The sequence below is a fragment of the Diabrotica virgifera genome, chromosome 7 (assembly GCF_917563875.1).
Source record: "Diabrotica virgifera virgifera chromosome 7, PGI_DIABVI_V3a".
NCBI classification, from domain to species: Eukaryota; Metazoa; Arthropoda; class Insecta; order Coleoptera; family Chrysomelidae; genus Diabrotica; species Diabrotica virgifera.
The window spans coordinates 41,496,339-41,522,639 of NC_065449.1; the positions used below are offsets into that span (position 1 = coordinate 41,496,339).

Sequence of the window (26,301 nt, forward strand, 5' to 3'; positions counted from 1 at the left end):
AAATTGTTCCTGGTTAAATTTCATATCTAAATATCACTTTTTAAAGTCAATGATACTTTTTTTTACAAAAATATATTCAAAAGAAAAAGCACAAGAAACCCAAAAGAAACCAATTTTGTTTTTTGTCCCATAACTTTTGTCCACGAGGATATAGGTATAGACATTGGTTTACAGAAAAAAAATCTACATATTTCTTCTTTAAAATATTGTTTAGTAGAGGTAATTAGCATATAGTTTTCGAAATATGATTTTTCAAATTTCGCCACTCACAGCAATTTTGGGCAATTTCCCTTGTTATTTCGCAAATATTGTTCTGTAACTTTTTTCTACGTAACTTTAGGTATATACAATGCTACACGTAATAGGAATAGAAATCAATTACCTTTAAAATGGTCTACTGTATAACGTTGTACGACTTTTTTTTAAAGAGATTATGGTTTTTCAAAGTTTTATACTTTTAACGATTTTTTATAATATAATATAAAAATAAAATGATTATTAATTAAAATAATAATTATTATATAATATGTTATATATTATATAATATTATATTATATATAGTATATATAATATAATATTATATTATATATTATATAATACCTAATATAAAAAAAATATTATTTTTTACATTTTTTAAAATTATTTTTGAAATTCTCATTATAACTTTTTTTTTCTTGTACATGAATATGTTGCTCAATAAAGAGGGCTTACTTTCTGTTCTTTAAAATGGTTTATCATCTATATTTAAATATATGTAATGGAAACCGAGTGATTCTTTGATATTTTTTTACCTGTATTATTGAAAATAATTTCTTTTACAAAAATTATATAAACATTAGTCTTAGAAAACATCACTTTAGTTAAAATTATTTAATCGTTGACATTTAAAAAATTTTCAAAATGAAAGTCCATCTCTTCGTTAGCATTAGCTTCAATATCTTTCTCTGACACCCCAGTTATCGTAGAGTTCCCACAATTAGTACTCATGCACATGCACCCTTTGCAGAATATTGAACAACTAATTCCTATCTTCCTACAACCGCAGTTTTTTGTACATCCTTTGGTACATTTATATGCTATTTTTTCAAGCAAAGCTTGTGATGCAGGAGCTTTGACAGTAAATATTGGAATTAATCCATATTTTGAAGTTTGCCCGGCCGAGTCAAGTGGATCCAAACTATTACCTATAAAAAATAAGATTCAATCATAACACACAATCACATAAAAAAGTTATAATGAGGAATTTAAAAAATAATCCTAAGATCAAAAATCGCTGCATGTACTTATTACAATTTGAAAAATCATATCTTATTCAAAAATAACCCTAGAATTTTTTATAATACACCATTTTAAAGTAAACAGAATAGGCTTTCCTTTTTATTATATAATATATACCATATAGAAAAATAAAGTTATAATAAGAAATTAAAAAATAATCGTAAAAAATATAAAAACTCGTTAAAAGTATAAAGTCTTGAAAAAGATAACTTTTAAAAGAAGTCGTACAACATTATACAGTAGACCGTTTTAAAGGTAATTGATTTCTATTCCTCTTAACCATTGCATATACCTAAAGTTACGTAGAAAAAAGTTACAGAACAATATTTGCGAAATAACAAGGAAAATTGCCCAAAATTGATGTGAGTGGCGAATTTTGAAAAATCATATTTTGAAAACTGTAAATCCTAATGACCTCTACCAAACATCATTTTAAAGAGAAAATATGTAGGTTTTTTTTTCTGTAAAGCAATGTCTTTACCTATATCCCCGTGGACAAAATTATGGGACAAAAAACAAAATTTCTTACTTTTGGGTTTCTTTGTGCTTTTTCTTTTGAATATATTTTTGTAAAAAAAAGTATCATTGACTTTAAAAAGTTATATTTAGATAGAAAATTTAACCAGAAACAATTTTTATGTAGACGTGTTTGTACCAAAAGTGCATAGAACTCACGCTAATGTAACCTGTGCCCAGGGACTAATTCACCCATTTCTCAAAAACGCACCCCTTTAAATGGTAGCACTCCGCGGTTTTTCATATATAGAGATTCATTGACCATATGAAATAATAAAACCCCGTTAACGTTGTAGTTCCTTTCTATAGTACATAATCAATAGCCTATAGATAGGTATAGTATCTTTTTATGAAAAAATCATATTTATTCTTATGCATCATAATTATTGTCGTTATTATAGCGACCGTAAATTTTTAATTAACAATTCAATTGTTGCTAAACTGTCCATTTAATTTCCATTGGCTTATGGAATTATAATCTATACGAAAATGGCTTTTACATTACCAAGTTATTTAATTATTGATTTACAATTACTTATCTAAAATTTTAGTTGAAAATTAAAGATTTTGTTGGAAAAATCCGCTTTTTCCGGGGAAAGTTTTCGTCGAAGTGAATCAGAAAAGAACACGTCTCCATGCAGAATTTAATTACGGTGAATTGTTATTTGTTATTGAATTGTTTTTGCTGTAAAGTTAAAATCTTTGGAGTTATAGAGCAAAAATTGAGAAAAACACGATTTTCGGGCGCCATTTTGTTTATAAAAAAAGTAGCACACTATCTGCGGACTTTGCATAACTATATTATTAATACATACAATAATAAGATTCGATTCCAGCAATAAAATTTATGGTAAATAACTTTTCCTTGTATTTTGCTAATTAGCCCAGAGTATATGAGTTTGTGATCAAAAATAGTTGGATCGTATTTTAATCTTCAGAAAACCTCCGAAAAGTCTTCAGAAAACTAAAGAAGAATATAAACATTATCATGTTTTCATGAATGCTTCTCAGTTATGCAATACCAGCAAAACTGCAGTTCGGCTTTATCTTTAGAAAACTAATGAACAGTGGCGGATCTAGGGGGGATAGGGGTAATTCCACGGGTAACATGTTCCAGAATTAATGAAATAACTTTATTTAACGAAAATGAACGAGATGGAGCCATCAAAACACATTTATAACCAAATAGCGGATAGTATGACGAAAAGACGTAAGCCCAGAGCGAGGGCGCCCATATAAAAATTTCTGGGGGGTGGCAAACGTGAAGATGTTGCACATTATATTTTGTATACTTTGAATAACCATATATATTCAAAGCACCCGAAAATCCAGGGGGTCACGGCCCCCCTGCCCATGGGTATGGGTGCCCATGGCTCAGAGTATGATTTAAGGACCAGAGAAGATGAGTTACGGGTGTTAAGAGTACGAAATTGGAAAACCAAGGCGGAGGATAGAATGGAATGGAAGTTGATTCTCGAACAGACCGAGGTCCACCAGGGGTTCTACAGCCAATGATGATGAGCTTTTTAATACAAAATATTATGGAGAATAATTTTGTGGGGTTATTTTTATAACAACTATAATATTCATACTTAGGTATAATCATATAGAAGAAATGGTCAATGGAGAAGGCTTCATAATCATGATTTTGCTAACTTTCCTGTTTTTACTTATACTACCTAAAAGACCTTACGATTGGGATATATCAAATTAAACTGGTACCATCTTACATACAAGATAAAATAATAAGAAAAAATGACGAAGAGTTTTAAATTGATGAGAATATGGATGAACCGGGATTCATAAGAGTTCGAATATTTTCTCGGTTTCGGCAAACTACAAAACACCAAGTATTCATTTCCTATACGGTTGATGAAGATAATGATGAAGATGAGCCTGTAGAAGAACCGATTAACGGGTACTACTGTACCTGTCAATCTGGTGCGAGAACTGTAGGTACTTGTGCTCATATCACCAGTGTGTTATGGTTTTTAGGCTTTGCATGACATCAACCCAATGTTAAGTTTCCTGATAGGTCGTTAGTTAACACGACGTATGATGCATCTAACCGAAATTAGCAAAATGTTAACATACGAATAGTCGAAGATGATTTAAACCCGATTTTTCCATAAGAAATTGTAATTAATATTTAGCATTTACAAACTACCATTTACTTTGTTTTTTTTTGTACTGAAATCAAGTCCATGTTCTCTACATGTCTTATATCTGATATGCGGCACAAATTTCAGGTCAACTAATGTATTTTTTATGTTTCAACAATTTTTTCTTTAATTATTCTGGAACATGTTACGAGTGGAATTACCCGGATCCCCCTAGATCCGCCACTGTTCAGTAGTTTTCTAAAGATAAGGCGGAACTGTAGTTTTGCTGGTATTCCATAACTAAGAAAAATTCATGAAAACATGATAATGCTTATATCGATCCAGCAGCACCTTTTATACCGCACTTCTTTAGTTTTCTGAAGATTTTTCGGAGGTTTTCTGAAGACTAAAATACGATCCAACTATTTTTGACCACGAATTCATATACAACACGCAAGTATGTATGAAGAACATGAGTTTCTCTTCTTCTAATAATAAATATTTTCGTTCACTTGACCGTAAATTAGTGCACTTAACGTAAATCGAGCACTCGAATCCAATACCTTCAGAAGTCTGTAACTCGAGAATAGTAGTTATTCAGACCGAGGTGCTATGGACTTTTTTAATCTACACATCAAGAAGTATCATTGACCAAACTTTCATCAAATTTGACCGGGACCACTTTTCCATAAGGAGTGTTGCCTGATCCTTTATGCAAAAAGTAACAGCAGGTATATTGGTCGGCCTTTTTGTATTAGTTAATCTGTAACGTAATGACCGTTGATTGAAATATTAATATTATGGCCCAATACATCAATCAACGATACGATATACGCGGTAGAGACGTTATAACTCCATTGGAGGGTTTGTAGTCGTTGTAGTCGGTGGAAACATTGGATTCAATTCAGTTCGCCAATCTAGGATAAGCGGCACGTTTAAAGCATGGAATGCAAAAGCTTTGTCTGAGTCCGTCACTGTACTAGGCGTCGGCGTCGTTATCACCGTTGTAATCGTTGTTAGCGTTCGCCAATTTGGAGTAATTACCATAGCAATATTATCGATACCCACACCAGCAGTATCCCAGAAATTACTTCGGAGAGTTACACCACTTTTAGTTACTTTTTGGGTTTTTACATTGTATGGCTTTTGGTGTCCATCTAGTAGGCGAGCCGGTTCGTATAAATGAAGATGTTCATCTTGCTGTGGTAAACCTTTCGCCATGTTAAACAGCAACTATAAATAAAAAATCATTCAAACTAATATCAAAATTAAACGTAATAGTATTTTATATAAAAAAAATGGATCCCATTTTTATTCAGTTGCAATGCGAAGCCAAAACTGTCTAAATTTTTACTTAGTTCAGAGAGCGCAGCCAGCAGTCTTAGCGACGATTTCACCACTTTTTAGTTGTTCTTCAGAGAATGCATAGGTTGTTATAAGTTCGTCCGCTATAACTTTTCCCATGCGTCACGATTCCTTTTCAAACAAATTAAGTCAAAACATAAAGTGAAACAAACGTCGATGTGTATATACATTTTGTATATTGTATACCATATAGGGTGAGGCAGATAACTGGCCTATTAGAAATATCTCGAGAACTAAAGGCAACACAATCATGAAAATTGCAATAAAGGGGTTTTGAAGGATGATTTATTAAATGAAAATATTTTCATCTCTTTGCAACTTCCGGTTATACGGGAAGTTGCTTATAACTTTGTTTTTTTAAATGGGACACCCTGTATATTTTTACATTTTTGGATTCTCTTCGATGTCTTCTATCTTAAAATATGAGGTTTTGAAATATTATACAGGGTGTTTTAAAAGATAATTACGTTTTTTTATTAATTTCGTAGCAACATTCACACCCTGTAGAATTGTAGTACTTTGACATCTAAAACTCTACTTACGTTCTAATGATTTTTAATATACTCTACTATTGTTAATAATCATTAGTGTAGCTAAATTTTTAATTTTAGTATACAGGGTTGGTCGAAACTCGGAATGAGTATTTTCTGAGTTTTCTTAAATAGAACTGCCTATATTTTTGTATTGTAGTGAAATGATATTTTATAGTACTTTTTTATTGCTTAAGCGTTCCCTATACCTAACTGCTTTAATTTGTGAGTTATCGGTGATTCAAGCTAAACATTAATTGCAACAAAAAATACGTAAAATTTTATTAGGTTGGCCGTGAAAATACTCAATCCCAAATAATTTTTCACAAATAAATTCATATTAATCCAGACTGGTCCTTAAAATTACCAATAATGGTTTAGCTATCGAAATACCTACGTAGTTAAGATTGTTGGTGCGATTAACAATTAAGCACAAATTAAAGCAGTTAGGTATAGGGACTGCTTAAGAAATAAAAAAGTACCATAAAATTTAATTTCATTACAATACTAAAATACAGGGTGTTCCATTTAAGAAAACTCAGAAAATACTCATTCCTAGTTTCGACCAACCCTGTATACTAAAATTAAAAATTTAGCTTTCCTAATGATTCTTAACAATAGCAGACTATATTAAAAATCATTTGAACGTAAGTAGAGTTTTAGAACTACTACAATTCTACAGGGTGTTAATTTTGCTACGAAATTAATAAAAAAACGTACTTATCTTTTAAAATGCCCTGTATAATATTACAAAACCTCATATTTTAAGAAAGAAGACATCGAAGAGAATCCAAAATGAAAAAATATACATGGTGTCCCATTTAAAAAAACGAAGTTATAAGCAACTTCATAAACGGAAGTTGCAAAGAGATGAAAATATTTTCATTTAATAGATCATCCTTCAAAACCCCTTTATTCCAATTTTCATGATTCTGTTGTCTTTAGTTCTCGAGATATTTCTAATAGGCCCTTTATTTGCCTCACCCTGTATACTACACACATCGGCGTAAATTTCACTTTATGTTTTGACTTAATTTTAAGGCGAAGAATATAAGAGGGAATTCTAAAACTTGCAATTGTATACCATTTTTATTTTAAAATGTCAACTTAGGGCAGATATAGCAAACTTTGCATTCTCTGAAGAAAAACTAAAAAGTGGTGAAGTCGTCGCTAAGAGTGCTGGTTGCGCTCTCTGAACTAAGTAAAAATTAAGAGAGTTTCGGGTTCGTATTGCAACTGAATAAAAATGGTATATATTTTTATTTTTATTTCATATTAGTACTACTTCTTTGAGTAACATAGCTCTATTTTCCGTTGGAATTTACTACGCTGAACAGACGGGGTCGTGATTTGCAAGTTTTAGAATTCCCTCTTGTCTTCTTCACTTCAGCATCCATCTGACTTGCAATTTTTAGAAGCCATGGAGGTGTTACCAAGAAAATGACCCACTAAGTTTTCAATTAAATATCTTTCAGAAATATTTTTATTAGGATGAAAACTTTGACTTTTATTTAGCAGATGCCGCTACGTATAGACTTAGAGCTGCTATAAGTGAAATTTCTTAATCATTTTAGGCACGATGGGACCCTATAACTTAAATAGTAGAACCTAAAAGAAAAGGTTTAAACACTGTGCCGTCACTTTTCAGTGGCACATGCGTCGACAATGGCGCATCAAACTTTCCACTAATGGACGGGATAAATAAATTAAAAGTTACCCTCCCTTACTAACAGAATTCAACTTTTTTTATTTTTTTAAGTTCTATGTGATTAACACATAAGATTCAGTGTAATTTTAACCCACCACCTCCTTCCCCTGCTCCCACCATCACAAACTTCATTTTTCGTTTTTATTTTTTTTTACTGGGATGCAATCAATTATAAGATTTCCAAAAATTCACACGCATAGTTGAGCCTTTTGTAAAACATGTCTATTTTTTATAGGCCCGTAGGTAGAGTGTACTGTACATAACCTCAAGAAATTTTTTGGGGAATAGTTGCAGGTTTAATTTTTTCTTAATCTTGTGTGTTTTATCAAACACTATATTTTTAATTTTTTTCAGATTTTGCTGTAAGGCTCGCCACCTTCAAGAATCCGAAAAACTGCTTTTTGGTGGGTTTTGGGGGATTTTCCCTTCATAATATAGACTTCATAATAACTGAACTCCTTAACTGAATCCTTTAGAATATTTAAAAATGGGAGAAACACGTTCAAACCCCCCAAAACCCCCTTAAAAAACAGTTTTTTGGATTTTTGAAGGTGACCAGCGTTACACAAAAATCTGAAAAAAATTAGATATAGTGTTTGATAAATTACACAAGAATAAGAAAAAATTAGATCTCCAGCTATCAACAAAAAAAAGTTATATATTTTTTTCCAAAAAAAAAAATTAAAAATTTTTTGAGGTTATGTACACTCAACCTACAGGTATATAAAAATGGACGTGTTTTATAAAAGCCTTAACTATGCGTGTGAATTTTTTGAAATTTTAAAATTGATTGATCCCACCAAAAAAAAAATAAAATCGAAAAATAAATTTTATGATAGTCGGAGCAGGGGGAAGGGGGTGGTGGGTAGAACTTAAATAAATGAAAAAAATTGAATTCTGGTATTGAGGAAGGTATTTTTTAATTTATGTATCCCGTCCATAAATGGAAAGTTTGATGCGCCACTGTTGACGCATGTGCCACTGAAAAGTGACGGCACAGTGTTTAAACCTTTTCTTTTAGGTTCTACTATTTAAGTTATAGGGTCCCATCGTGCCTAAAATGATTAAGAAATTTCACCTATAGCGGCTCTTAGTCTATACGTAGCGGCATGTGCTAAATAACAGTCAAAGATTTCATCCTAATAAAAATATTCCTGAAAGATATTTAGTTGAAAACTTATTGGACCATTTTTATGGTAACACCTCCATGGCTTCTAAAAATTGCAAGTCAGATGGATGCTGAAGTGAAAAAGACAAGAGGGAAATCTAAAACTTGCAAATCACGACCCCGTCTGTTCAGCGTAGTAAATTCCAACGGAAAATAGAGCTATGTTACTCAAAGAAGTTATACTAATATAAAATAAAAATAAAAATACATACCATTTTTATTCAGTTGCAATACGAACCCGAAACTCTCTTAATTTTTACTTAGTTCAGAGAACGTAACCAGCACTCTTAGCAACGATTTCACCACTTTTTAGTTGTTCTTCAGAGAATGCAAAGGTTGCTATATCTGCCCTAAGTTGAAATTTTGAAATAAAAATGGTATACAATTGCAAGTTTTAGATTTCCCTCTTATCTTCTTCGCCTCAGCGTTCATCTGGCTTGCAATTTGTAGAAGCCATGGAGGTATTGCCAGAAAAATGGTTCAATAAGTTTTCAATTAAATATCTTTAAGGAATATTTTTAAATGTTTTTATTATGATGAAAACTTTGACTTTGTAATAGTATTTTATTCAACGAGCATGTAATGATGGCTATTACCCACATTGCGGCAATTATAGAACTATTTTTTTTATTATCAGCAGTAATATAATGCTACATAATATAAATAATCAATGACAGACTAAAAACATTCCTTCGAAGATAAATTCCACAAGAGCAAAGTAGATTTACCAAAGGTAGAGTTACTCAAGAACACCTGTTGAATATAAGACAGATTATTGAAATATCTAGGGACATCAGTGTTCCACTGAACATATGCTTTATAAAATATCGTAAGGCGTTCGACAGAGTCAAGTGGAGACACTTATGGCGAATACTAAAAGAAGTAGGCGTACTGCAACACCTTATTTCGCTTATAACTGAACTATACGAACACACTACTGGATTAGGTAAAGTGCTTGACACACTTTCAAACGAATTTCGTCCAAAACGGTGTATCAGACAAGGATGTATACGAGCTCCACATTAATAATTATTCAATATATGGGGAGCATATTATGAGAAGAGCACTTTAAGGATATAAACCAGGCCGCATCTGTAAAAATATTAGTACATTTGGACGTTGAGGGGTTACTCAAATTTTTTTGCAGAAATTGCTTGAAAATAACTCAGATAATAATATATGAGTTATCCTCCCTCTCAACAAGGTCCGGAACATTGTTTAAATAATCAAAATATCAAAAAATGAAGGAAAAATTCGATTTTTTTCTCCGTTTTTGATTATAATTTTAAAAGTATTCATTTCCGAGAAAAGTTGTACTAATATAAAAGTTGCGTAATTAAATTTTCTACAACATAGCATTAGTAAAAAATTTTAAAAATTGTCACCCTTGTTGCAAAATAGCAATAATTGCGAAAAAACCATACAAAAACAAGTATTTGCATTTTACGTTTTTTAACCATTTATGCTACACCTAGGACCTTCATATTTCACCCAGAAAAACTTTATGATACCATAAAACAATATTGGAAATTTCAATAAGATGTGTTCAATAGATTTTGCAAAATAAATTTTGTAATCCAGCTTTCGCAAAAAAAATTCATTTTTTCAAAATGTTACAGAACTGAAAATAAAGCAGATAGCAAGGTGAATTTTTTTGCTTATAGAAGTGTACTGTACCTTTCATTTACAATTTGCAAAATTAAAATCGATTAATTGCGACGGCGTCTGGAATTTTTTTAAATAAACATTAATTATTGGTGCTACGCGCAGGACAGCCGATAGTTTGCTCTGATTGGGCATTCCAATGACCTTTGATAATGATTGATACATTTTAATTTTTATTAGATTTCGATGTAAATAAATAAATTTGTTTATTGCAAAATAAAAACACATATTCTATCCTTTGAAATAACACTTTTTTAGCAAAAATTTCTTTGTTCATATATTTTAACTTAGAGAATAAAAGTATATTATGTTTAAACATATGCAATTGTTTAAACAATATTTCACAAACAATAATAAAATTAGTTTGGTTTTTGTGGAATTAAAATATTAAAATACAACAAAATATAGAGTAAGAAAATAATATATTAGGTAAAGATTGGAAGAAATTTTGGTGGAAATTAACTTGTGTGAATCGAACAACGCTGTCCTGCGCGTAGCACCTAAAATTAATGTTTATTTTAAAAATTTCCTGACGCCGTGGTAATTAATCGATTTTAATTTTGCAAATTGTAAATGAAAGGTACAGGTCACTTCTATAAGCAAAAAAAAACTAAACTTGCTATCTGATTTATTTTCAGTCCTGTAAAATTTAAAAAAAATGAATTTTTTTTGCGAAAGCTGGATTGCAAAATTTATTTTGCAAAATTAGTTAAACCGATCTTAATGAAATTTACAATGTTGTTTTACTATATCATAAAGTTTTTCTGGGTAAAATATGAAGGTCCTAAGTGTAGCATAAATGGTTGAAAAGCGTAAAATGCGAATACTTGTTTTCGTATGGTTCTTTCGGAATTATTGGTATTTTGCAACAAGGGTGAATATTTTTTAAATTTCTAACCAATTCTATATTGTAGGAAATTTAATTACGCAACTTTATGTCAGTACAACTTTCCTCGAAAATGAATAGTTTTAAGGTTATAATCAAAAAACCAATAGAAAATCGAATTTTTCCCTCATATTTTGACATTTTGATAATTTAAACAATGTTCCGGACCATTTTGAGTGGGAGAATAACTTAAATATTATTATTTGAGTAATTTTTAAGCAATTTCTGCAAAAAAAGTTTGAGTCAGCTCTCAACGTCCATCTCAAAACAGATGCGCCCAGGACTAATAGGAAAAAGGCAAATATTTGGTCTGCAATTAAACATATCAAATACAAAGATCATGATAGTCGATAGACTACATAATAATCATACACACATAACCACAATTGACCGGTTTGAGATTGTGAGCTCATATTTTTATCTGGGATCATTAATTACAAACACATGTTCATTACTGGATAAAATTAAACGTAGATATGATCTAGCAAAAGTTGATAACAGCAAAAATGACCACAATATGAAAGGACTGTCAAATTTCCAGAGCAATAAAGATGAGGTTAATCAACTGCTTAGTATTACCTATACTGACCTACGGATGTGAATCTTGGAGCCTCAGATAAACGGAGACAAGAAAGATAGACGCCACTGCAATGTTCTGTTGGAGACGAATGCTACGATACCTTTGGACTGACCATAGGACTGACTACTCTCCAGTACAGTACAACAACAATTAAAATACTTTGGACATGTTATGAGAGGAAATATAGCAAACATGTGAAAGACCCATTATACAAGGAAAGGTGGAAGGCCAAATATCACGAGGAAGATCCCCAACAAGATGGATCGATCAAATTACAGGGATATAAAAGAGACATATGCATGAGTTAAAAGGAATGACCAGAGACAGAGATCTTTGGAGACGGAGAATACACGACGTCACGTCGATCACTACATTCCCTACGGGGGGTCAGGATTGAAGAGAGAGACCCACGATGATTGGACTTCAAATTAACACACCAAAAACTAAATTTATGGTCATCAGCAAAAATAAAATTAGAGACGTCCAACTGCTTATCAAGAATACACCAGTGGACCGAATAAAACAGTGTACCTATCTTGTAAGAATAGTAAACGAACAATGGGATCATTCACAAAAAGTAAAATGTAAAATAGAGAAGGCTAAGAGTGCATTGCACAACATGTCCAAACTATTTAAAGGCCAAAACCTTAATCTGGAGTAATTATTTATATGGGAAATAAGCCACAATTAAAATGAAAAAAATAATTTTATTAACGTTTTAATTTTTTTTTCATTTTAACTGTGGCTTATTTCCCATATAAATAATTAATCATAAAAATGCCACAAGGAAATAGCTTCAGAACAACCTTAATCTGGAGATAAAGTAAGGCTTCTTCTATATTATATTATATTCTTAATATTATATTAGGGAGTTGAATTCTGGATAGTCCCTGAAGAGGTGGAGAAAAAACTTGATGCCTTCGAGATTTGGCCATACCGGCCAATCCTGAGGATATCATGAACGGACAAGATAACCAACGAGACCGTACTACGAAGAATGAAGAAAGAAAGGGAAGTGATATAGACGATTAAAAGGAAAAAGTTAGAATAATTCGAACACATAATGAGAAACGACAATAAATACAGATTACTGAAAATAATCTTTCAAGGCAAAATTTGCGGAAAGGGAGTAATTTAAATTTAAAACAGATTGAGTTTTATTTCATCTTTTAAGATATAATTTAATTTTTTAATATGTATAAAGAAAACTCTTATGCAGTCTGTTTCCACCATAGATATATAATACTCTAGATTGCGCCTTACGATCTTAAAATGGGTGACGGTTGCGACAGAGATATACTACATTCGCTCTCGCGAGATTTTTTTTGACACTGACATTAGTAATTTCTTTTTTGAAAAATTCAGTTGTCAGAAGTGACTGGAAGTTACTACAAAACCAACGCACCTGCTCATATCCAATATTATTAATAGTAAACAGACATAAAAATAACATAAAACTTACGCCAATCAAATTTATTTATTTAAACCATTATAATGTATTGATAGCAAATGAGAAAATTATTTATTGTACAAAATAAAAATATTTTGTAGAAATAAACTTCACAAAATTTTATGAGATTAGTAGACACTCCCACTATTTCTAATAATTCTTCTTTTTTTAATGAAAGATTAAGTTGATTTGAGTTGATTTTAGCAGTTAATAGTGTGAGGTAGGAATTTTTGTGTTGTACGTTTCCTATTCCGAATGTCTCAAAAAAAATCTCGCGAGAGCGAATGTAGTATAAATGAGCCTATTTGGTCGGTAGTCTCTTTCTAATTCAAGGGGAGTATCGACGACGTCACTATCCTACTCTGTCGTCGAGTATTTTAGATGGTTTGACAGTTCGAGCGGATGGCGACGAGAACTGGTCGTTTGTCTTCCGACGTGGATAATCCTGGTTCGAATCCCGTACCAATCTTTACTTTTTTAATTTTAATTTAATCAATATTGCGTTTATTAGATATTATTACATCTCTAAAGTAAATCTATGCAAAGAAATATATAACAAATAAGAAAAACTGTGTAGGTACCTATAGATTTTTAAAAATATAAAAGCCAATGTTATTTTTTTAATAAGTTAATTGTAGAATAGTATAAAGTAATTGTTAAAAATATTCGTAAAAAATTACCAATAATTAATATCAACATAATGTACCATCGATTTATTAATTGAATCGGTCATTTCAAAACCAACATGAGTCACATATTCCTAATTTTACAGAAGAGCAAAGAAAACTAACTATATAGTCGAAAGATGGATGAAATGGATGACATCAAAATTCAGAGTTATATTGTAGTTTTGTTCCTAATGTTTTTACTGGACTGGTGTCTTTTTTGCACACAACGTTTATCTTAAAGGAGTCTATTCCTCTCAAAAAGTTAGTTTCTGAAAATTGTGGACTTTGCTGTTTTTGAAATGACCGATTCAATTATAAGTAATTAGAAATTATTTTTATTTATGAAACTATTGTTACAATTTTTTAAAAAAGTAGAAGCAAAACAAACATTCACATCATTCGAATAAGGACGAATTTATATTAATAAAACGAATGACTTTTATTTTACTATGCAGTTCACAAATTATGTATTCCAATATTAACTTACTATACATACATTTATTATCTGCTAGATTTACTTAGGTCCATTTTTCAGATGTAAAAATATCTAATAAACGCAATATTGATTAAATAAAAATAAAAAAGGTAAACTTAATATGGGAATCGAACCACGATTATCCACGTCCGAAGACCAAAGACCATTTCCCGTCACCACCCGCTCCAACTGTCAACACATATTACTGGATAAAGTGGATAGTCACGTAGTCGATATTCCCCTTAAATTAAAAAGAGACTACCGACCAAATAGGCTCATTTATCTCTGTCGCAACCGTCACCCATTTTAAGATCGCAGGGCGCAATCTAGAGTATTATATATCTATGGTTTCCACCAATATCTTTCATATCAGGTGGGATGAAAAGTTCGTAGGCTGACACAGAGATGGCACTACTGGTATTAAATTCATATGATTTTATATAGCTCTAACCTTCAAAGGATGCGTGTATAACTTTGACGATGTCAGACATTTTGAGTGAAGCAACTTGTGTTAGTTTTTAAATAAAAAAAAAAGAATGTGTGTGTACTTTGTACGCACGTAAGAAGTTATACTTCTATTATAATTATAATATAATTTCAACGAAATAAATATACCTACTTAACAGTTACAATACAAAAAATTAACTCCTTCTTCAGGTGCCGTCCTCGTTCCGAAGTTTGGCTATCATCAAGGCTATGCGTATTTTTGATACCGTAGATCTAAATAATTGGCAGCTGCTGCACTTGTACCAATCTCTTAAATTCTTCAACCATGAATGTTTTCTTCTGCCAATGGATCTTTTACCTATTATTTTTCCCTGAATAATTAATTGTAGTAGCTGGTACTTTTGTCCCCTCATTATATGTCCCAAGTATTGCAGTTTGCGCTTTTTAATAGTAAGCGCAAGTTCTTTTTCTTTCTGCATCCTTCGCAACACTTCCATGTTTGTCACTCTCTCTGTCCACGATATTTTCAGTATCCTGCGGTACATCCACATCTCGAATGCTTCTATTTTCCTTGTATCGATCTTTTTCAGTGTCCAAGCTTCCATTCCATAGAAAAGAACTGACAGCACGTAACATCTCATGAGGCGAATTTTAAGATTTAAACTTAGCTCTCTTCCGCATAAAACTGTTTTCATTTTGGTAAAAGTAGCTCTAGCTTTTTCTATTCTGATCTTGATTTCTTCAGAGTTGTCGTTGTTTTCATTAATAACAGTTCCCAGGTAATTATATTTTCTAACACGCTCAATTCTTTGATCATGTACGGTTATGTCAGAAAAATTTTGTGGAGATTTCGACACCATCATTATTTTTGTTTTTTTTATGTTAAGTGATAAACCGAACTTTTCGCTGCACTCTACTATTCTGTTTATCAGTGTTTGGAGATCTTCCGGGGTGTCTGCTATTAATACTGTGTCATCAGCGTATCTCAAATTGTTTATTAAAGTGCCATTTATTTTAACCCCTATATCTTGGTCAGCAAGGGCTCTGTTTATATTATCTTCTGAATATAAGTTAAACAAGGTTGGTGAAAGTATGCATCCCTGCCTTACGCCTTTTTTGATCTCGAGTTCCTCGGTTGTTTCCCGTTCTACTCTAATATTCGCCTTCTGGTTATAGTAAATATTGAAGATAATTCTGACGTCCCTTTTATCCAAGTTTTTCTCTACCAACAGTCTCATCAGGTGTTCGTGGCGAACTTTATCGAATGCCTTGTTGTAGTCAATAAAGCACATATATATATATATATATCCTGGTTAACATCCAGGCATCTTTGGCACATGATATTAAGTGCAAATAGTGCTTCCCTTGTTCCAAGCCCGTTTCGAAACCCGAACTGAGTATCACTGATGTCAGCGTCTAGTTTTTTGTGAATTCTTGTATGTATCACTTTAAGAAATACTTTTAGTGTGTGTCCCATTAAGCTTATTGTGCGATGGTCGGTGCACAGTTTTGCGTTTGTTTTCTTTGGAATAGTTACAAAAGTTGACAGAAGCCATTCCTTAGGTATTTCTCCTGTTTTATAAATGCAGTTAAAGAGGTCAACCAAAACATTTACTGTTTCATCTTCCACAAGCTTAAGAAGTTCCGATGGAAGTCCATCTGGACCCGGTGATTTGCCATTTTTCATTGTTTTTATAGCATATAGTATTTCTTCTTTAGAGATTTTTGGTCCTTCCTCACCTTGTATGTTACCAATATCATGATCCTCTCTTTCATCGGCAAAGAGTTCTTCTATATAATTCTTCCAGGTTGTAAGCTTTTCTTGTAGGTCAGTTATTATTTGTCCATTTGCGTTGTATAGCACATTGGGATGCTTCCTTTTTTGTATACCTGCCAATTCTTTTACCTTTTTATGTAGGTTAAACGTGTCATGTTTTAATTGCAGTTCTTCAATTTCTTCACATTTTCTTTTGTAAAAGTTTTCTTTCGCTGACCTTATTTCATCTCTAATTTGCTTGTGTATCTCGTTGTATTTTTGTTTGCATTTTCCCTTAAACTGTCTTCGTTCCTCCATGAGACTTAAAATTTTCTCTGTCATCCATTCTTGTCTTTTTGTCGTATTTCCTCTGCTAAGGATACTCTGAGCGGGTTTTATTAGGGCTTCTTTTAAGTCTTGCCACTTGTTTTCTACGTGCGTGTTTGGTTCCTTTGTAGACAACATTCTTAGGTTACCGTTTATCTGTTGCTTTAATTCTTCTTTGATTTTTGAGTTCTGTACAAAAAATTAACAATAATTACCAAAAACGAACCAAAACTTAACAATGCCTAATATTAAAAAAAAAAAGAAAAAAAATATGAATCGTCCGGGATTTGAACCCGCAATCTCGCGATTTTTGATCTCTGGTCCTATGCTCTGCCAACAAGGCTATCAAGCCGCATGCAACTTACCTTTCAGATATACATAATTATACATCACGGTGACAAGTGAAATATAAAAATAGATGTTTTATTATTTTACGACCAAGGAAGACAAATCCAAAGACACAAAATTATAATAAAAAACCTTTTAAACCACCTTTTTCAAATTGCGCAAGTTGTATTATTAATATTAATGTTAATAAATGAAATATAAATATTTTGACGTTTCACAATTTGACAATTCACTTTTAACTGCAGTGCCTTAAAAATTTTAAAGCACTAGTGCCTTAAAGTAGCATTTTTAACGCTCCCCGGGAGTCCTAAAAATTGCATTTTTAACACGTTTGTAGAAAAATATATTTAAAAACACTAATATATTCTTTCCACACTTTTTATGGACTGATACATACATAAATTAAAATATTTTGAAGTATAACTTCAAAAATATAATATGAAAACTATTTAAAAAGGCAGTATAACTATTAACTAACCTTTGTTGTTTCTCTTCCCACAAATTATAAAACGCAACAACCATACATAAACAAACCGTCAACCGTCCAAACCACAGCTGCGCTACAGCTGCCATATTGGATAATTTTTAACATGTCATTTGAACATCCAATCAGAACAAAGTTATAATGCGCATGCGCCGGGATCGTAGGTTTTAACATATAAAAATTCACCCTCATATCGCCCGTAAAGAAGTATAACTTCAAAAATATGAAAAAAAAATTTAAGAGACGCTTTTCTTTAGTTACGAGTGACTAAAATTAAAAATATTTTAAAAAATCAACTAAAAAGCAAAAAATAAAAAAAAATTGAAAAAATCTAACACATCCGTCAAAGAAAAGCGTGGCGAGTGTTCATCGAATAAACGGTTTTTGCCCCACGCTTTTCTTTAACGAATGTGTTAGATTTTTTCAATTTTTTTTTTTATTTTTTGCTTTTTAGTCGATTTTTTTATAATATTTTTAATTTTAGTCAGTCGTAACTAAAGAAAAGCGTTTCTTAAAATTTTTTTTTTCATATTTTTTAAATTTTTTACTTTTTAGTCTTACACTGTTTAAAATTAAAATATATTGTCATGTTTATTAAAATACATATGTATAAAACATATATGATGTACTAACACGAAAAGTAGTCGGAATCGGCAAAAAAATTGAAACTTTATTGTTTATTAATGAAGCACAACGTAAACAATTAACGTAAAAAGTGACATTATGTGTTGTTCATATCATTAGCTATACACTCCGTAAAAGTTTCAAGTTTTTACATTGTAAAAAACAAGAAAATTTAAGCGTTTTCCATTAAAATCGTTTTTTTTATTTATACAATTAATAAACATGAAAAATTTTTGTTTATTGACTATTCGTGTATTGTTCCAGCGAATGCATATGTCTGCAAATTTTCATTCATTTGCATTGAAGAAAAAACAGTCAAATTAACGTCTAAAAATTTGACGCAAACTATTAAACTAAATAAAAGCGTTTAAAAATGGATTAAAATGAATTTCATGTATTAATAAAGTATTGCTTTTTATCGAAAAAAATACTTTTGAAGCCAATGCTTGGCTTGATAAAAATTAGTCGGACTCTGCACCAGGAAAATCAAGCGTTGATAAATGGTTTGCTAAGTTTAAACGAAGCGAAATGAGCATCGAGGACGATGCACGCAGTAGACGCCCCAAAGAGGCCTTTACGGAAGAAAAAAATCCACAACATAGTTTTGGATGACCGTAAAGTGAAGTTGTTAGAGATAGCTGTGTGTTGAATATATTGTGCATGAATATTTGAGCATGCGAAAGCTCTGTGCAAAGTGGGTGCTGCGAGAGCATACAATCGATCAAAAACAACAACGAATTGATGATTCTGAGAAGTGTTTGAAGCTTTTTAATCGTAATAAAACCGAATTTTTGCATCGATATATTACAGTGGATGAAACATGGCTCCATCATCCCACACCAATCCAATCGACAGTCTGGCGAGTGGACTGAACGTGATGAACCGACTCCAAAGCGTGGAAAGAAGCAACAGTCGGCAGGCAAGGTTATGGCATTAGTATTTTGGGATGTGCATTAGGGTGCAACGAAAAAGGCGAAAAAAAATTTTTTTTTGCGATGGAAAAGTAATACCTCACAAAAGTTGCCCAATCAACTGTTAAGTATTTTGGTAAAATTTTTTCGAAATTGGAAAATATCTTCTGCCCCCCAAGACAATTAAAAATTTTGAAAAAATGTTAACAGACGAAAAAAAATTTTATTTCGAAACGAAAATGTAATAGCTCACAAAAGTTGCCTAACACACTATTTAGTATTTTAGTAAAATTGCGTTGAAATAAAAAAAAATTTCTGCCCCCACTAAAAAATTTTAAAAAATACATTAATATGCGAATTTATTTTGTAAGCGAAATGTAATAGCTTATAGAGCTTGAATAAATAAATTCGGTATAAATTGGAAAATATGTAGTTTCCGGTTTCACAAGGCTATTAAAAATTTAACTTAAGAAAAGCATACTAAAATATTCTTTTTATAACACAATAGACTAACTTATCCGTCTCTCTGACGTCACCCAAGTTTTTTAATACTAAAATAAATATGAAGCAAAGTACAAAATTAGGTATATAAATATTACAAAAAAAAAATATGGTAAAAGCATTCTATTCGAAACTATCTTCCGATTTAGCATAGTTAGGTATAGTTTTTCTGGAATCAATTCGAGTTTTCATAAATCCATCCCTCGAATACGCTCCACAAACTGCTAGAAAAGCTTGTGTCACAAGCTTGACACATCATTCCACACATTGTTTGTGGTAGTGATATTTCTCAATCTCAATGTTAAAAGGGTCTAAGTTAGGGTTCTTAATAAAATCTCGCAGATTGTCACTCGAAAATCTAGAGATATAGGTGGTTCTGTAAGGTGATATTCTTGTTAGTTAATTAACTCAAAGTAGTCGTTTGAATAAAAATTGTTATAGGAGAAAGTTTGAAGACCCTCACGTTTTTTGATTTGGTCACTGGCAAACTTCTTTTGATGTCCAAGGGCCCAAGGGGTAGATAATTTGAATGTCGCAGACATACAAACCACTGAAGCGGCTTTTTAAGATGTTCTTCTAACAGCCGTATTGCATCACCCTTAACGCCAGTATTTATGACTGTTTCGTCACATGCAATAGCTGGATTTGATACTTTCTGATATACCAGACAGGGGATACCCATATCCGAAATATTTGCACCCTGACTCATGCACAAGTGTTAAGTGTTCTTCTACGCTCGATTGACAATAAAACTTGGTAAATACTGCTTTTACTTGAGCTAAAGTTTTGTCTTTACGTCGGTAACTATCTTCTTCTACCGTTGCTATCTCTGATTATATTTGTTTTTGTTTTCCCTATCAATCGAGCTTATCAGAATTTTTCTGAGACCTCTTTGATTGATTGATATAAATTCGCGCTCATCCAGAGGCACTTTTTGAGATTTGCTACAAAGACAATTAGGTAATAAGAGTGTCACATTTGCATGCTGCATGATCGAAACGTGTAGTTTTACTTTTGTTCTTAAAGCACTGAATTTTATTTTTGTAAAATTCACTGTTTTGCCTGTTCTTAAATGGTTTCATAAGTTTCATATATTTGTCATGATAGGTTTTTAAAAGCTGAATAATTCTTATATGTTAAATTATTGGAATTAATGCCCTTTTCCATATTTCCTCCAATTTAATTGCAACCTGTTCGGCAATACCAGAAAATTCTGGCTCTTTATTGCTGAGTTTTTTATCCGCTTGCAGCCACAAAATTTTATCGCTTGTTTGTATTTCGGTAAAACATTTTCAGGTATATTTGGTGGTTGCCCAAAAATGGGGCGGTCGCAGCACAACTTGATTGTATTCCCCATGGTCCTGGTTTATCTATTTTAAAAATCTTTAATTTACAAACAACAAGAATAACAAAGTAAGGCATCGCACCAAACATAAGTGAAAATTACAAGCACTGACTCACGAAGCGGGACATTTCAAGGGGGTTGGGAGACTGAAAAAACAAATAAAGCTTTAAATATCGTTTAAATTTGTAATTGACAACATTTTAAGATTTCTTTAGTTGATCTTAGATCAAGTTAGCACATATTTTATTTCAAATAATATAAATTAAAATTTCCATAAAAATCAGATATTTAATAAAATTCAAGGTCGTTGGGGGAGCAGAAGATTCGCTTAGAAAAAAAATTAAAAATACTAATATGTTGAAAAATAACACTAGCCACTTTTCACACTATTAGATATAACATTTCCAACTTTTATTTTTTCGATGCACCCTAATGTGCATGGTATATTATTCATCGGCTCTCTTGAACAGGGAAAACCCATTAACAGCAACTATTACCTTGCGTTATTGGAGCTTTTGAAGGACAAAACCGCGAAAAAAACGGCCCCATTTGAAGAAAAAAAAGTGCTATTTCATCAAGACAACGCACTGCGTCACAAATCAATGAAAACGATTACAAAATTTCATAAATTGGTTTTAGAATTGCTTCCTCAGCCACATTATTTACCAGATATGGCTCTCAGCAACTACCACCTGTTCACTGACCTTAAAAAAATGCTCGCTGGAACGATAATTTATCACCAATGAAGAGATAATCGCCGAAATTGAGGCTTATTTTGAGGGCAAAGACAAATAATTTGTCTTTACCCTATAATACAATTCGATACATCAGTATCAGAGTGCACCAACTCAAAAAATATAGTTCTTCACAAATCAGCTTTAACTTATTTTTTCTGGGAGCAAATATTTTTAATCTGTTGTAAATGGTCCATTTGTTTTTCAAATGGAACAAAATTTGGGAAATAGATGCTTATTTTATGGTTCTTTTAGATGATAATTTTTGATTAATTTTTTTTTAAAGAATTCAGATTTTTTTTTGAGTTGGTGCACTATGAAACTCTTGACACATCATTTTTTAACAGTTAGTGCATTTTGTATAGGGTATTTGTATGGAAATCAAATAAAATTATTTAAGTATTTTTTTCTTATAATATTATTATTGTTCCTTGTTATGAAAAAATATAATAAAATCAAAATAATTCTGAATTGTCACTTTCTTCAGTAGCGGCAGAAGTTGGTAAGTTCTGAAAAAACTCACAGTGGATTCTGGGTATTCAACCCGAGGAGCAGAGCGACAACAAATAACATTTTTTAAGTGGTGGCACTCCATGAGGTTTATTGGAGAAGGTGAGAGATGGTTCTTCATAGGCTCTTTCTGTTTTATCAAATATTTATGACATTATAATTTTCGTCAAAATAAGACTTCTGTTACATTATTTTGTTTGGCTGGTTTTTCTCAACTCTTAGAATTTGAATTTATGTCCATTTTATTTGGTCTCCGGCTTCATTTGTATAAAAATGTTCCCAATTTTTTGTAAATTTTTACTTTATACACTTCGGCAATTTCTTCTGTAGCGTACCAGGCCGTCCAGTTTTATTCTTCTCTTTTTCTTCTTTTTGTATAGATATGACTCTGTCTGTTTTTTCAATGTGCCTCTAGTAAGATCTCGTTTTCCATCGTTTTCGTGGTCTTCCCACTGATCGTCTTCCTATTGGGAAACCGTCTCTCGCTGTCCTGACTACTATATTTGTTGTCATTCGGTTTATGTGGTCATTCCATTCTATTCTTATGTTTCTTACCCAGTTTTTAATGTTATCCACCTTGCATCTCCGTCGTATATCTATACTTCTAGCTCTGTCCCATAGAGTCTTACCATCGATTTTTCGAAGGGTGTTCATCTCGGCTATTTCGAGCAAACTTTTTGTCCTCTCTGTGTCGGGCACTGTCGGGTAGTGTTTCTGCCGCGTATGTAATTATTGGTCTGATGACAGTTTTGTAAATTCTGCCTTTCATTTCTTTTCCGATATTTTTATCGGAAGTTTTCTTAGCCAGTCTAATTATCATCAAAACCATTTGCGATAAAATATAGAGAGGGTTTCCTTTTAGGTATCTTTTTTTTCTTTTTCTATGAGGGCATGCATCGCATCACCCTCAATTTTGAGTATGTCCAACTACTAAGCATTTGTGGGATAGGCTTTTTATTGCTAAGTTTTGACAACAATATAAAATCAAGCAAGCAATGAACTTGTTTTTGTTTTGGCCCAGGCAATTATCGGAATAAAATATGTGCTCATATTGAGGTCCCATGGTTCTTTAGATACTGTCAAAGATACGTACTTATTTCATTAACACCTCTGCTTCCAATACATTCGTGCCACAAAAAACTATAGCTAGGTTTGTGAGAAATATCAAACATAGTGAAGTTGTAACACGATAGGCGTCTCATGTAAAAAGAAAATCACTCCGATCTCCATTTGGTAGTGATAATAAAGTTGGAGATGAAAGCAACAAACTACAGAGCACTGTCATCTTCCTTTGAATTTTTGATATCCAACTCCTTCTCTAACCGAATCTAATTATTTTTTCTCTGATATGTGCATCATACTTAAGTTGTTGTACAGTAAAACCTGTGTTAACGTCCACCTGTCAAAACCGGCTACCTGAACTAGCCAGCCAGTTTCAAAGTTCCCCAAACCAAAATTTATGGACTATAAAACCTGGTATTAGCGGCCACTTTTTTATATCGGCCAAGAGTCCTGTCATTTTTAGTGACCGTTATTGACAGGTTTTACTGTAATACTTTTTACAACGCTGGTTTTTTTTGGCTGAAAAAAGGCAATATTAAATTCCCTGTTGAAAATCTTGGTGCAATAATGGAGTTTTACGGGAATTTTCAGTTCTGCTCTACATTTTTCTTGGTACAGTCTGTACACGATGGCTAAGTTTAGAGATTTGATTTTTCTTGCTCCGCAATAATGAGAATCATTTACTGGAAAAGATTTGATCACGAATTCTTTTTCATCATCTAGCACCCTTGGTCGCCCAGCATTTTTTTTTCCTCCGCGGTTGTCATGCTGTACAAAACCTAGCTCTGTTTTTTTAATTGTTGTGCATGCTTTTTCATTATTATACTATTCGAAATGTTTAAAGTACTCATAAAGAAAACTTTACATACTCTAATTTTTTCATTATTCATCTCAAAGTAATTAGCTATATTTTCGCTTCTATGACTCCCTTCTTTCTTATATTGATATTTTGGCTTAACCGGCATTACATTGTTAACTATAAAATCTCACTGCCTATTTAAATCACCGAGACTCCAGTAGATACTTAACAGTTTTTCTCTTTCTCTATCACTGAATTGTTTCGAACATTTAATTTAGTAACGGTCAGTGCAACAGCTTTCACAGACCATTTTGAGTTAGTAGCTGGCAACAGTTATACCGATCAAGTTTCATTATGCACTAACTCAAAGTGATGCGGTATGAAACTAGGACATTGTAAAAAAATTATGGATTCTGCATGTTGACAAGTCAAAATTTTTTACAATGGGGTTGGAATTTTGAGATGGTGTAATTTGAAACTGATAAATAAACATATTTTAACCATTTCCTCATACTTATCTCAATATTGAAAAATTTTGAGTTGGTGCAGTCTGATACTGATGTATCGAATTATTGTATTATAAAAATGGCATTGAACAGCTGTATGACCCCTATAATCGCTGTACCGTGTTCGAAGATATCTATATTGAATAATAAAATCAAATTTTATCAAAAAAAAAATTCTTTCTATGTTACCCTACGAACTTTTCAGCCCACCGATTATATATTATGTCACAAGGTATGCATGCAGGCAGACCCATGAGTACTGAACTATTACTTATGGGTGAAGTAATGGTTGTTATTATCTATTTAAAAATAGTTAATAATAAGCATAATATTAAACGGTCGTAGAAAAAATAATTTATTGTGTGACTTACCATAATCGAGACAAAAATGACCACCCTCATCTTCTAGTATATTAAATGAATTAACTTTAAATCCACCTATCTGACTATTATTGAGTTGTTGTTTTTCTTTTATACCTAGAATACCATGATTATTAAAAAAGTTAATCATAATAAAAATCTAAATTTTGCCAATCTCAGTAATAATATCTATTATGCGTTTTCTATTTTCATTTATTGGTTTTAATTAATTTAAGAGCGAAATGTTAATTGTTTTTTACCCACGTGAAGATTTCATAGAACCTGCATTTAATTTTAGAAATCTGAAATTATGGAAAATGTTAAATTTATGAAAATAGTACATTGTGTACCTAGTAGGAAAAGCTAAACATTTCGGGATGATGTAAAGATTGCCGACGAGGAGCAAGCGACAAAGCAATACAGAGTCCGGGAATGTGGCTTTTCCTACAAGGTATACATACTACAGGGTGTAACGAAAATACAGGTCATAAATTAAATCGCATATTCTGAGACTAAAAATAGTTCGAATGAACTTAATTTACCTTAGTACAAATATGCACATAAAAAAAGTTACAGCCCATTGAAGTTACAAAATGAAAATCGATTTTTTCGAATATATCGAAAACTATTAGAGATTTTTTATTGAAAATAGACATGCGGCATTCTTATAGCAGGAACATCTTAAAAAAGAATTATAGTGAAATTTGTTCACCCCATACAAATTTTATGGCGGTTTTGTTCCCTTAAACCCCCCCAAACTTCTGTGTACGTTCCAATTAAATTATTTTTGTGGTACCATTAGTTAAACTCAATATTTCTAAAACTTTTTTGCCCCTTAGTATTTTTTCGATAAGGCAGTTTTTATCGAGTTGCGGCTTCTTTTTCAATATGTTTACATAAAAATTTTATGGGGGTTTTGTTCCTTTAAACCCCCAAAATGTCTGTGTATGTTCCAATTAAACTTTTACTGCGGTACCATTAGTTAAACACAGTGTTCTTAAAACTTTTTTGCCTCTTTGTATTTTTTCGAGAAGGCACTTTTTATCGAGATATTACTTCTTTTTTAATATGGTTCAAAATATACCTAAAAATGTAAATCATAAATAAATTTTCATATTATTACCAAGTCTCCATAATCGTACTTAGCCATGTTCTTACGATGTCAGTTGGACCAGAAGCATTTTTGGGGTCCGGTCA

The 26,301-nt window shown here is 31.9% G+C and overlaps 1 protein-coding gene across 1 annotated transcript; it reads right to left on the bottom strand.

The window, feature by feature from the left end:
* Nucleotides 1-427: 427 nt before the first annotated feature.
* Nucleotides 428-25,216, bottom strand: LOC126888786 (uncharacterized). The gene is made up of 2 exons (XM_050657157.1): nt 25,117-25,216; nt 428-5,129 (listed from the first exon to the last, which is right to left on the bottom strand). The coding sequence occupies exons 1-2, from the start codon at nt 25,144-25,146 to the stop codon at nt 4,743-4,745; spliced, it is 417 nt and encodes a 138-aa protein (XP_050513114.1). The 5' UTR covers nt 25,147-25,216; the 3' UTR covers nt 428-4,742.
* Nucleotides 25,217-26,301: the final 1,085 nt, after the last annotated feature.